Source organism: Bos taurus, chromosome 17 (assembly GCF_002263795.3).
Source record: "Bos taurus isolate L1 Dominette 01449 registration number 42190680 breed Hereford chromosome 17, ARS-UCD2.0, whole genome shotgun sequence".
In the NCBI taxonomy this organism is placed as follows: domain Eukaryota; kingdom Metazoa; phylum Chordata; class Mammalia; order Artiodactyla; family Bovidae; genus Bos; species Bos taurus.
In genome coordinates, this window is record NC_037344.1 from 7,367,738 (window position 1) to 7,382,631 (window position 14,894).

At 34.7% G+C, this 14,894-nt stretch overlaps 1 protein-coding gene across 7 annotated transcripts in view; it reads left to right on the forward strand.

Annotated features, from left to right (window-relative positions):
• LRBA (LPS responsive beige-like anchor protein) overlaps window positions 1-14,894 on the forward strand; it is a 757,395-nt gene that overhangs the window by 568,420 nt on the left and 174,081 nt on the right. For all 7 annotated transcript variants that reach the window (XM_024977540.2, XM_024977539.2, XM_024977542.2 and 4 more), the window contains exons 45-46: window positions 6,114-6,254; window positions 7,286-7,405. In XM_024977540.2, coding sequence (XP_024833308.1) covers window positions 6,114-6,254; window positions 7,286-7,405 — 261 coding nt within the window. The remainder of the gene's footprint in view (window positions 1-6,113; window positions 6,255-7,285; window positions 7,406-14,894) is intronic.

Below are 14,894 nucleotides of genomic sequence, written 5' to 3' on the forward strand. Positions count from 1 at the left end.
CCATTTGTGAAACTGTCTGCTAAATACCCACTGTATTATACGTGTATGCATGCTCAGTTGCTCAGTTGTGTCCCACTCTTTGTGACTCCATGAACTATAGCCCCCAGGCTCCTGTGGTAATGGGACTTCTCAGGCAAGAATACTGGAGTGGTTGTCATTTCCTACTCCAGGGGATCTTCCCGGCTCAGGGATCGAACCCAGGTCTCCTGCCTCTCCTCCATTGGCAGGCAAACTCTTTACCACTGAGCCACCTGTGAAGCCCAAGCACATACATTATATAGTTAAGAGTAAAGTATAAATATCATTTTTTTCAAAAGAGCATTTAATCTAAAAGTCCCATGAAAGGATTCCAATGGTGCTATAGATTCAGCACCAAAGCTTTCATTAATCCACATAACTCAAATTATTCTAGGATGCAATAGTCAGTCTAGTTAGAATTGGCTCTGAATCTTGCCTCAGCTATTGATAGTCATTTAACTTCTTCCCAAACTTGTTATTTTCATCTGTAAATTGGGATTGCTAATGGTTTTGTATATTAAGGTGTTTTTATAAATATAGCAAGATAATATATCTAAGACTCTTAGATTCTTCACTTATATCCAATAAACAGTTGCATTGTCATCAGAATAGCCCCTTTAATCTGTTTATCAGAGTTATTTTGTATAATCTCAAAACAAATCATTATTCTCTAACCAGGAATGACCATCTTTTATGATGTCACATTTCCTAATAGTCCATCCTCTTTCATCCTCTTGAATTTGAATTATTTTTGTTTAATTTGTTCATGAATATCGATTACCTTATACATAATTAACATTTTTTATTTAACCTGACATTTCTCTAACATATTAGATTCATATGATATTGAGTTCAAGCATTTTGTTATCTTTTCCTTATACATAATTAACAATTTTTTTTAATTTAACCTGACATGTCTATGAAATGTTGGATTCGTATGATGTTGAGCTCAACCATTTTGTTATCTTTTCCTGCTGTCACTTTGTAATTGCTCTTTTTCGGTATCTACAGGCCTATCCTACTTCCACAATAAATTAATGGATAACCTCTTGCTTATGTTGCCACTAAACAGTGGCAAAGTCATGTCTGACTCTTTGCGACCCTATGGACTAGCCTGCCAGGCTCCTCTGTCCTTTGGATTCTCCAGGCAAGAATTTTGGAGTGGGTTGCCTTGCCCTCCTCCAGGGGATCTTCCCGATGCAGGGATCTTACCTGCCTTTTTTACATCTCCTGTATTCGCAGGCAGGTTGTTTACCATTAGTGCCACCTGGGAAGCCTTATATCTCATAGATTTCTGTTAATTTTGAGCTAGGTTATTCAAGGTACTTATTTTCTTCATTATTAAAATAGGGATGCCTAGCAGAAGGCAATGGCACCCCATTCCAGTACTCTTGCCTGGAAAATCCCATGGACAGAGGAGCCTGGTGGGCTGCAGTCCGTGGGGTTGCTAAGAGTCGGACACAACTGAGCGACTTCACTTTCACTTTTCACTTCATGCATTGGAGAAGGAAATGGCAACCCACTCCAGTGTTCTTGCCTGGAGAATCCCAGGGACAAGGGAGCCTTGTGGGCTGCTGTCTCTGGGGTTGCACAGAGTTGGACACGACTAAAGCGACTTAACAGCAGCGGCTCACATTTATTGTGAGAATGCACAATAATGTTTTATAAAATACAAAATGTAGCCTGGGGATTATTAATTAGATAACTTCAGGTGCGATTTCCTAAAAATTTTAAAAAGAAAGCAAAATTTTAGAGTGTATGAACATTAGTCTTTTCTTTTTACAACTAACTTTTACTAGTAATCAGATGAAAGAATCTGTATTGGGTGGTTGTAAGGGTCTTTGAATCTAATACTCTTTGTTTTTAATTAATGTAGTACTGCTGCTGCTGCTAAGTCGCTTCAGTCGTGTCCGACTCTGTGCGACCCAGAGACGGCAGCCACCAGGCTCCCCGGTCCCTGGGATTCTCCAGGCAAGAACACTGGAGTGGGTTGCCATTTCCTTCTCCAATGAATGAAAGTGAAAAGTGAAAGTAAAGTCCCTCAGTCGTGTCCAACTCGTATTGATCCCATGAACTGCAGCCTATCAGACTCCTCTGTCCATGGGATTTTCCAGGCAAGAATACTGGAGTGGGGTGCCATTGCCTCCTCCGAATGTAGTACTAGATGATTGTAACTTGCTTGACATTTCATATGCTTTTCACAGTAAAATTTAGAGGCCGTTTGGATTTTGAAAGATAATTCTGTTTTATATCATGCTCTTGAAGTAGGGTAATTCAGTTTTGGAGTTTATGTGTACTATTAGGCTTCTGACTGATAATGCACAGTACTGGTATTCCATTAAATGATTGTGATCCTTAATTACATTCTCTCCTAATAGACAACATTAATTTCATTAGGCTTTTTTAATGGTTTTTTTTTCTTAAATATTCTTGATCAAATAAGCTGAAAATATCAATAGTTATTATTACAAATAACATGCTGTATGCCAGACACTGAACTGGGTACTTTATATGCAGTAGTTTTGGATCTCTAATAATTAGCAAAATTACTTCTCAGAAACGGTAACGAAATTATTTTGCCGTAATATGCTTAAAAACCTGATTTAGAAAGTTGCTTTGCATTTATTATTCTGAAAGGTATCAGACAAGAAAAATAGAGTACTTACGAATCTACCACAGGTGTCAATTTTGCTGTTTGTGAAATTAATAATATATACTATGGGCAGTGGAATTTGTTTTGTTTTGCTATTTATACTTTTTCAAGAGTTCTGGTGTTCTTTTTTCTTTCATTTGCCTTTTCCTGTTTTAATCCAAGTTCTTATTTGCATTTTTTAAATGTAAATACTTAATGCTGGTATTCCTGAACCTCTAAATCGTTCCGTTTTATTTTAACCGCTTTTTTATCTTGTTGTGATTAAGGTTCTGTTATTATTTTGTATATTTAAAAAATAACTCAAACAAGAACTCTGAATCAACCTAGAGTATGGGATGGAGAGGGAGATGGGAGGGAGGTTCAAAAGGAGGGTATATATGTATATCTATGGCTGATTCATGTTGAGGTTTGAGAGAAAACAAAAAATTCTGTAAAGTATTCTTCAATAAAAAAAAGTAATTTAATATATATATATAGTTCTATTTGTTAGCTTTTTGTAGTGTTTAAAATTATTTTTGTATCCTAGGGCTATTTATATTTACCTGGTTATGAATTTGAGTTATACCTCTCTAATCAATACTTATTTTTTATTGATTTTTCCAAGAAGTTATGACCATTTCAAATGACCAGTATTTTTGTTCTTCCTTTAATCGATTTGCTGATTTTGAAAAATAATCTGGTCAAGCTTTTACAGTTAAATTGTACAGAGCTTTTTGTAGGCTGGTAATGCTAGGTATCTTCTAGATTTGCCCTCCATTTGTTACTCTTAATATACTGTATAAGTAAGAGGAGCCATCAGCATTTACTTGTAGTTCTTTTGCAGAGATGAATAAACATCTTGAAATGCTGATTTAGACAGTGTTTTAAAAATGCTGTGATGCACTTTGGTGTATGACGGACTCTTTCTTAGTTAAATGTTGCACAGCATTATAACATAGTTGGATTCAGCTCATCTTTTAAAGCAGTTGTCAGAAAAATATGGGCCAGCATGGTAGAATGTATTAGCTCAATACATTGTCTCCATTTTATTATGAAGCTGCTGAGGAAGCTGTGATATACAGCACTGTCATTACAGATCTATTGTTAGGACGGTTCCACAGTCTTCTTTGCACTGCCATTAATTTATAGCAGTAAACAATATGTAGCCTTCCAACTGCAGCAAAGCAGAATCTTTTAATGAGGTGGATGTTATTACCACAATAAATCAGCGCTTTCGCGTAATGTATAATTCAATGTGTGTATTCCCACTGTAACTTCTCTGAGTAAGCTGATAGTGTATCATTGTCATTGCACAGCTCCACTGGTCTTATTTTTTTTTTTAACCTTCTTTTATTTGGGGACTTCTTTTTTATATGTTTGCAAATAAATGTGGTATGTCTTGATAGCTGTCCTGTAGCAGGCTTCAGAAACCAACTGTAACAATAACAGCCAGAATCAATACTGTGGGTTCTGCCTATATGGATCTCTGCACAGTGCCATTTTTTTTCAAATGCTAGTGAAATCAATCCTAATTGGTTTTAGCATTATATTCAAGAAACGTGATTCTATAACTATTGATTTTGGGGGTGTACTCATTTGGAGTGTAATAAAAATAGGAGCAGATAAAGTGAATACTTAATATGCTGCAGAATCATACAAACAGAGCATTGATTTTATTTTTAATTCACATAATTTGTCTTCCAGTGATTTTATTTCTTCTTTCTTTCCTTTTGCATGGCTCAGTCTTCAGGGACAACAACGAAAATACATTTAAAGGCATTCCAAATTGGTTCTGTAACAAAGATTTCTTGGAGTCGGTTCCATTTTTAACTGGCATAAATTTAGTAAATCAGACTTAATTCTTTTGTACAGAAACTAATGCTTTAAAAATGCCTTTTTAAATTGGTATACTGTGATACTGATTTAAAATAATAATCACCTAGAGGTTTTTTAAATTTTGCTTGTAAAGTAAAAAAATGGCTTAAAATAAAATGTCGATTAGAACTGTCCTATTGAAAGAGAATGAAAGGTACGAGCAATAAATTGCAGTTTTGAAAAAATAGTTAACAATTTTAGAAAGATGGCCAAAACGATCATTTAAAATGTTGCTTAAAATTACTTTTTAACATGAAAAGCAGTTTTAAAACTCATTTAACTTTGTTTCATTTTCAGTAGAATATTTCTGAATACATCTGTTTTAAAACCAGTATTTTAAATTTCAGCTTAATATTTCTCCCATAAATGATCAGACATTTTCTTTCTCATATAAATGAGGAGTTGCTAATTGATAGGTTTTTATTAAAGAAAGTAATCTTGCATATTTTTTGGTGTATTGATATTTGTATTTTACATGAAGAATAGAGATTTTCTGGAGATTGGCTTATTTTATGAGAATGAACTGTTTCTTATTCTTTAAGGCCTTAAACCCCTTTGTGAATCTGGAAATCTCTTTGTATCTTCCTGAAGAAGATGTGCATGTGCACGATCACACACAATTTTGCTTTTGCCTTCCGTTTAGTGGAGTTCATGTATTCCCTGAATTACAACAGCAACAATAATGATACCAGCTAACACTTCTTAAGCTCTTACCTTACGCCAGTCAATGTTCTGAGGGCTTATAGGCTATTGTTTTATTCATACTTTACCCCAGTGCTAAAAGATGACCTTAAAAATAATAACATGCATTGAATATTGTCAGGCTTGGTTTGTCCCTCTATGTACTTACTCATTTTATTTTCTGAAACAACCTTCTTACTGGGTACCATTATTACTCCAGTAAGCGCAGACTCTTCATCACTTGGCCGTACTGCTTTGGGGACCTTGGCTGTAATGTATTGTTTTCCAGTACAAGCTCATATTCTGTCTAATATTCTATTTGTATTACATATTAAAATAATTTTTTCATACAGACATGTTTTTATCTTCTGAATTCTGGTTTTACTCATGCTAGTAGAAAATCCTAGATTTTCATTTAATCTCTTTTTTCATGCAGTCCCTTTCTTGCACTTCTCCTCACCTGCTACCTCCTCAAATTTTCTTCCATCTCCTCTCAGCATCTGTGATATGTTAATCCCTTAGCTTCAAGATTCTGTTTCTGGTTGTTGCTTCTGATGAATTAAGTAGGATTTTAGAGGTGCTTTCCAAAGTATCATATAGCTAATACTCACTTCATGTAATTATCTTTGTGAAAATGCTTGTTCTGGGCTGATTAAAGATTTTTATTCAAATGAAACCAACTTACTGAGAAATGACAGGTTTCTTCTCCCTTCACTTATATGTATATATTTAATGTGCATTGAAAGTTAAATTTACATTGCCATCCACTCTGTGACTGTAACACTGCTTTAAATGGTATGTATTTTTAATTCACTTTCATACTTGCTAATAGGATAATGTTTGAAGAGATAAATAAAGGACAATTACATTTATGTGGGTTTTTTTTTTTTCTCCTCTGTATTGGCAGCCAATAGGAGCTTTGAATCCAAAAAGAGCAGCATTCTTTGCAGAGCGTTACGAGTCCTGGGAAGATGATCAAGTTCCAAAGTTCCACTATGGTACTCATTACTCAACGGCAAGTTTTGTTCTTGCATGGCTGCTAAGAATAGTAAGTTCGATTTGAATAATAAACCATGGATGAGTAAATTCAATGTTGTGGAGAATATGCATTGATTAAAAATCATCAGCATCGTTTTTGAAGGGTGAAATTTTTTTCAGTGATTGAAGCTCTAATTATATAAATATCCCTGTATCCCATTTGGTCTGTATTGTACAACATGTTACTGTAGAATGGCCATAAAAATGTATCACCTGGAATTGCATGAATTTTTCCCTTAAATTTGCCTCTTCAAATGGTTGATAACTTACCAGTCTCTGAATTGCAATATATGTTATTTTCAAATGTAATCTATTAAAATAAAAACTAAGATTCCCTTAACACAGACATATATTCATATATCTTGAAAACTTCAGTTGCCCCAAGTGGAATAAGTGTGTTTACAAGTTACACCAAGACTGCTGTGTATTGATAACATATTGGTTAAGCCAGAAGTGTTTCTGTAGAATTGGAAGGTGATTCATCTACAAGAAGGTAATTTCTTTGGGAAAGCATTAGCAGCACATCATTAATTTAAGCTTGTTAGAAGGGTACAGGCAGACATAAATCCTAGAGGTAATTTATAGTGCTTAGCTAATTTCAAGCAATTATCCACTAATATGTGTTTAAGTGTTCTTTAACTATGAGGAGGCTTTTAAATCTTCCAAACATTTTTCTTTTCTTAATCATAAATTAAATATTGAACCATAACAATAGGGAAATTATATATTGGACTATTTCTTTGTACTATGAAGAAAAATGCAGTCTTAGTTTATGTCGGAATGTTATTAATAAATTGTTCTTGGAAAGAAAAGGAGTCTGAAAAATATTGAAAATACCAAATTTTGGAAATACTTCTTCTGAAACAATTTGAGAACCTTAATGTAATAGTTTAGGTATAAATCTCAGTCTGTGCCTAGGACATAATACTGGCTATTGTCTATTTATCATTAATGTATTTAAATATAAAGATTTATAAAACCACGTTTTTATCCATGCGGAAACATATGGATATGGAGTTTATAAATTGCTTATTTTTTTAGGAACCCTTCACAACTTATTTCCTAAATTTACAAGGAGGGAAATTTGATCATGCAGATCGAACGTTTTCCTCAATTTCCAGAGCTTGGCGAAACAGTCAGCGTGATACATCGGATATTAAGGTACAAAACTGTTTCCTTTTACAGTTGTTATTTCCAGTGTGTTTCTTGCTGAATGAATTTCTGTCTTGCAGTACAGCCTTATTTACTAAAGATGAGCCTCAAAGGATGAGACCTTAGTTAAATGGTCCAGAACTACTGTAAACGATTTCTCTCTCTCTCCTGTCTGTTTTAGTCAGTCTTAATGTCTCCTCTTTCTCTCTAATTGTGGAACGGTTGTTTTCCTTCCTTCTTGGAATCTTTTTTAAAGGAGGAATACAGTAGTATGTATGTAAGGCAGCATGCTCAGTGGAATTCCAAAATCAATGAATAAAATTAATACAATCAGAAAAATACTGTGAGAAAGATGTCAGACTCTTAACGTGTTTCATTTGGCTTCAGCAGTTTCCTGTCTCTGTTCTTAAGGTAATCGTATTTTACCTGCTGCTGGTTCTAAATGCATACCTGACTCTGCTTGGTATGGAATTGCATTTAATTATTATATACAGGAAATGAGTTCCTCTATCTATATGTATGTTCAGTACTATAAAAACATAAAAAACTCGGCACAGTCGCTAATATAGCACTTATTTTTGCTTCTAACCTCAGAAGTACTATATTTTATTTTCGTGACGTAGTGTTCTTTCTGAAAGATACTGTGTAGATGCAGTTGAGTAAAATGAAATTTGTCTATAGTTGTGAAGTTCCTTATGGTGTCATAAAGAACTGTGACTTTTATATAAATAATTACATGTATACTTATATGATAAGTAATAAGAGAAATATCTGGGTTTAAAGAAGAAAAGTTGCATTACTTATGTTTATGTTACTATAGAGTACTTTTAAAAATTTCATTAAAATGATAATTTCATCTTACTTTTAGTTGTGTTACATTACAGTCTATAAAAATGTGTTCACATACTGTATCTTACCATAGAGTATAACATTTGCTTATATCCAAGGTATTTTATTGAAGAAGATTCATCATATGCAGAAATAATCTTTTATATTGGAACATCTATAGGAATTTTTGATATCACAAATAATGTACTCTGAAATTATATATCATATTCCTCAAGAATCATTAACAGATAACTAGATAATTATCAATGGATAATTAGATAGCAATTAATCAGAATAGTTAACAGATTTAATAATTGTTTCTATTTCTAATCTCAAAGCTATGTCATTACTGAGCTTTTTGAGACATAATGAGAGATACAGACATATGAAAACATTGATAAGACTGACTTTCTGTTATCAAACTGAAGACTTAAGGAAAAATTTTTCTAAATTTCTAAATTTTTTTTTTAACATCTCATGACCAAATTATAACCTCATACTTAAGTTTGGTAATAGAAATGTAAACAAGAATGAAATCATAAATTTGAATTCTTTTCTACTCCATAACAGAGGTAGTGGATATTTTCAAATTTCTACTTCTCTGTAGTAGACATTCCTACTTAATGCTTTTTTGGAAAGGAGATACATGATTGATATTTGTAGTTTTATTGTCTCTATCTCCTAAATCTTGGCCTTTTTCTCTGATGTTTCTTTAATTAGTGCATGTCTGGTTCCATTTTTCCAAAGGTTTTCTTTAAAATACCTCACTTGTACTAAAAAATAAATCCACACAAAAAAGCTATAGCATTAAAAAACAAGTCCCCCTGAACCATATGAACTTTACCCTTCTCTTTCCTTGTTTTTCTCCTTACTCGTGTTTCTTCACAAATAATGACTCAAATCCATTTTGCTTCTGTTTGAATGTCCCAGCAGACTTTGATAAAAACAGCCCCAATTACTAAAAAACTAGTAGAATTTCAGCTCTTGCTATTGTGCTTCTTGACTTTTAGCTCCCTAGCCTAGTTATGTAGGGCATCTAAATGAAGAAGTAGAGCACAAGGTTCAGGGAAACGTTGTGTGTGTATTCTTTAATGTGTACTATTTATTTTTTCAAGTCTTTGCTGAATTTTTTATAATATTGCTTCTGTTTTATGTTGTGGTTTTTTAGCCATGGAGCATGTGGGATCTTAACTCCCCAACCAGGGATCAAACCCACACCCCTTGCTTTGGGAGGCAGACTGTTAACTGCTGGACCACCAGGGGAATCCTGGGAAAAGTTTTTTAAAAAGTAGAAGAATTAAAAATTCCAAGTGTAAAGTTGATGGGAGCCTGGTTAGAAATACTGTTTTATTTTTAACTACCATGTCCTTATGTTCAGATGCACAGGAATTTTCTTCAGGACTGCCTTGGGTGAAACCCCAGGGTGAAACTTGCTTTTCTAACCAATATGTATGTTTTCCTAATTTTCTTTTCTTTTTTCTTTTTAAACCATAAAATATTTGTGAGGTAAATAGGACATTGATAAATTACTCCATTTTCTATATTGATAACCAGGTAGTTTGAACCAGTAACTTAGTATACTTCCAAATGTAATTCTTTGTAAAGTATACAATGTATGGTTACATAGGTTATATTAATAGGCTGTTTAAAGAGCCTCCTTATAGTTGGTCCTGCTGTAATTGAAGAGGGATTTAATCTTGTCTCTTTTTATATTTTACTTTTTGATCTTGCCTCTTCATGTTACATTCTAGCACTTTATAAAACATATTAAATTATTACAATTAATGTGTAAGAATGAATATTAAGAAAGCACATTTAAATCCCTATGATGGTATAAACATTTCATTAAGATACGATGTTGTATTTCAGATGGAATCATATTAATTATAGTCTGATCTTTATTTATCTTGTCGTGTTAGAGTTTTTAGAAATACTAAGGGATATGTTAAATAGTAAAGAGAGGATAGTGAAGTATGTGAGTGGGTGGTAGGGATCACTGTATTGAGTGGATTCTAAAGTATACCTTGCTGGGTTAATATACATTCTCTAATGTTTCCATGAGGTTTTATAAAAATGAAGTATTGTGAGGTAGATGATTTATTTAAAGTTTTTCAGAAAAAAGAATAGCATGATAACATTTCTAGTACTTAACTTTTTTTGCTAAAGGGGAACTATCACTATAATATCTTAGGGTTCCTATTTCTTGCATTATGCTAATACTCAGAGAATAGTTTTACTGAAAAATAAAGGCTACTCCTAAGAAATAAAGATTCAAATACTCCTTTTTATTTCAGAGAAGAAAGAGACATTATTAGATTTTACTAAAGCAGTCTTTCACTTTTAGCATGTTTAACCATTTTTAAATTGGGGATATCTTTTGTATTTCTATGCATCATTGGTGGATCCATTTCAGATCTGACCCTCAATGTTACTTTTTATTCCATTTGGATAAAAAGTTTGAAAGTGTTTATCAGTTTTCTAGGCTTACCACACTGTCCAATAGAAATGTAACGTCAATCATAATTATGATCACATATGTAATTTTAGATTTTCTTGTAGTCACATGTTAAAAAGTCAAAAGGACCATGTGAAATTGATTTTAAGAATATATTCAACCTGATACACCCAAAATATTTTTATTTCAACATGTAATCAAGATAAAATTATTAATTAGATATTTTGCATTTTTTTTTATACTACGTCTTCTTTGAGATCTGGTGTGTGTTTTATATTTACAGCAGGTCTGTCCTTGGACTAACCATATTTCAAGTGTTTAATGACCACTGTTGGTAGTGGCTTCTCCATTGGGCAGTGCAAACTTAGGGCATTGTTTTGGCATCGCACTGAGAGATAGCTTTCTGCTTATAGAAGGAAGATTTCCTTCATCCTCTTTGAGCAGTGATGTTTCTGATGGTGTACTCCATCGAAATATGAACTGACAGGTAGTGGCATTAGTAGCTAGTCTTGAGGGCTGAAACAGAAAGTGCTAAAATTGGTTTGGAAAATCATCTCTGGGATAAATAATAATTTAAAATCTCCCAGCAAGAGCTTGTGTTTCAAGTCTTAAAAAAACACTTAAGTTTAGAAACTGAGGTGCAAAATAGATTACTGTCTTCAGCCTGAACCATTATGACCAGATTTTGTGGAGCAACTAAGACTCGTAAAGCTTGCATGAATTTCATAAGACAATCGCATATAAACATTTAGGCAGAAAGCTAAGCTTTTCTAGGTAGTTCATTGCCACTGATTTCCCTCCCTCTCTCCAGGCAGCATACTCATTTCAGGCACTTTTAGTGTCAATAGATTTAATGTAATGATTAAATACCATCTGACTTGCTGCAGTTTGAAATCCTTTTCTTCTCTCCTATAGAGATGATTGACAAATCAGGACTGGAAAGTGGAAGGAGTCATAAATGTCACTTAGGTTCATTGTTTCAGAGTGGGAACAGGAGATTAAATGGAGATTATTGGTGACACTTTTCTAGAAGCTCAGAATTTAGTATCAAAATATATCTTAAAATAACCTGTGCTAAAAGTTAATAGTAGAATAAGAAGTCTGGTGGAATCCTAAGACAGCATTTATGTTTCAAGTTTTTATTTTGAAGTTTATGCCCCGGTTGTGATACAGCACCAAATGAGACAGAGTTGCCTCCAGGAAACTTTTGCACTAAAGGGAGTGCTGACAATGAGAGCATTCCAGCAGTTCAGTGTGATACAGGCTCTGTGCTTCATGGAGACGAGATCAGAAGTGAAGAGAAGGGCGAGGAAAGAGGAAATCCACAGCCTGTGGTGAGGTGTCGGAAGTGAAGAGAAGGGCGAGGAAAGAGGAAATCCACGGCCTATGGTGAGGTGTCGGAAGTGAAGAGAAGGGCGAGGAAAGAGGAAATGCACGGCCTGTCATGAGGTGCCTCATAAGCTGTGGTAGAGGTTGGACTTCATCCCTGGGGTAGCAGGGGAATGCTGGAAAGACTCAAGCAGAAGGGCCGTGGCGGTTTGGGTGATCACTGTGATTGGTGTTTGAACATGTGTTACACCATGAGCAGGAGTGGAAGCAGTAAGTAAGCTGTTAAAGTAATGGGGTGAGAGGCCGTGGAGGCTTAACTCAAGTCACGGCAATGTTACTAGAGAAATGTGGGTGAATTTGAGACATATTTAAAAGGTGATAACTGTTAGGATTTGATGACTGATTTTGTCTCCTAAGATGAGAGAGAAATTAAGTTTGACTTGGACATGTATGCAGAGAATTTAGTTCGGGAGTAGTTCCCTAACTGCTAAGCTCCCTACCTTCAGTCAGAAAACTTCCCATGACAGGTGAATTCAACTCCCCCAAACACATTTAGTTAAGCCAGTATTTATTGATAATTTCATCATATAAAAATATGTATGATAGTACAGAGCGTTTAGGATTAAAAGGATAAAATACATGGTTCTTTATGTCACATATCTCCAAGTGAGAACAACAGATATACATAAAACTATGTTTTAATACAAGCTAGACAGTTATAAGTACTATAATAAGATATAAACAAAATGGAATTAATTCTTCTGGAAGAAGTAGGCTGTAATGACTTCATAGGGTAAGTGGTATTTGAGTTGTATCTTAAAGGTCGTGAGACAGTCTTCTATCTCCAAGATTTACATGTCTCGCATGTACCTTTCTCCTGATAACCTGACTTGCTCCTCAGCATCTCGCTCTCATGTATAACACATTCAGAACCACATTCCTGATCTTCATTCCCTTAAACCTGCTCTTCTCAGCCTTCCCCTTCTTAGTAGATGGTTTCCTGGTTGTGAGTAAAAGCTAGAGTCCTTACAGTGTACGGCACTACAGTGGCTACCCGTCCCCTCCAAAACCCTGTTACACCTTGACCACTCTGTACCATTTGCCCCTTGTCCGCTCTGTTTTAGCCAAATAGGCCCTCCTAGCTGTTCCTCACAAGCTCCACTTCAGAGCATTTGCTTTTCGTTTCACCTGAAAACCCCCTGCAGATACCCTTATGGATGAATTTCTTCAGCCATTTCAAGTCTTTGCTCAGGTATCACTTTCTTTTTTTATTATTATTATTATTTTTTTTTACTTTACAATATTGTATTGGTTTTGCCATATATAAACATGAATTCGCCACGGGTGTACACGTGTTCCCCGTCCTGAACCCCCCTCCCAACTCCCTCCCCCCAAGCCTACTCCTGTTTTGGTGGCTTTGCATGTAATGTTTTCTCTGCCACAACCATTTTCCCATTTATTTATTTAGTTTTCATTCAGGTCTCTGCTCATATGTCACCTCCTCAAAGTGGACTTGCCTGAACTCTCTCTCTAAAATAACACTGCCCAACCACCATCATTTTCTATCCCTTTATCTTGCCTTTTTTTTTTTTAAATATAATGCTTGCCACCATTTGACATGATACGTGCATTAGTTTGTTTATTTCATGTCTCCATAGCTAGAGCTGTGTGAATGTGGGGACTTTCTGTTTTGTTCACTTGGTAACCTCAGCATTTAGAACAATGCCTTGCATTTAGTTAGAAATCAATAAATATTGGTCGAATGAATGAATGAGTAGATATAAATATATCAGGAAAAGAGGTGTCAGTGAAAAAGCCTGGAATAGATAGGTCATTTGAGGAGAAAACAGAGAGTGTCTGGCCATTTCCAGCAGAAGGGCACAGCAAAATCCAATGGGTAGGTACTTCATTGGGCTCCTGACATCTCATGTTTCAGGACGGGCTTATTTCTGCACAGGAGAACCGGTAGCTGAATATCATCTGCTGACCAAGAGCTGTTAATACTCCGTTCCCTACAGTTTTACAATTAACTCACACTGAGTTTTTACTCACATAGCTTTACAAAAGAAGTCCATAATGGCATCCTGCTACTGATCGTATCTTGGATATTCAATTTAAAAATCTATTTTATAGCTTTTTGTGTATCATTAGTGATGAATGCAAAACTTTGTTGTTATGAAATCAGTAAGATCAGTACAGCATATTCCATACTTTAAATAGAATGCGATTAAATCCTAGGAGTTTACTAAATAGTATTTTAAAAATAAATGGCCATCAGTAACATTATACAGAATTGGTTTTAGTTTTAGTAACCCTTAAAGGTATTAAATGTGTATCTGTTCATTAGAAGTAATAATACAAAATAGAGATGATCAGAAAATAGTTTTGTGTGTGTGTGCTGTGAGATTTGTTAAACATGAGACCTTTGACTTGCCCTCCACTACTTCAGAAACCCCAGGGGCTGTGATCTGAAGATAAGTTAGGTTTTTTTTCTCCTCTATCAGCGTGTCTTCTACCATAATACATTCCACAGATGCTGTGATAGCATCAGCGTTAGAGCCATTTATAAGAAAATGTTTAGCTACAGTTAGTAGAACATAATTGCTGGATATGTGTTTCCTGAAGTATTTGTTAAGAGAAAAAGCTTAGGTTAGGATGACTTGATAGTTTTATTTTCTTCATCTATTCTTCCTATTTTCAAACAAACTTTTAAATAATTCAGAATGTTAATAATGGTAAAAGAAAGTAAAATTAAAATCTTGCCATTTCTATACACCCTTTGCGTGTGTCTGGCACAGGTACCTCCCTCCGTCCTTCCCTTCTGCCTTCCCTCCCTCCCTCTTCTTCTTGCTGTCTATTCATTCTGCCTCTTCCTTCTCCCTCCCT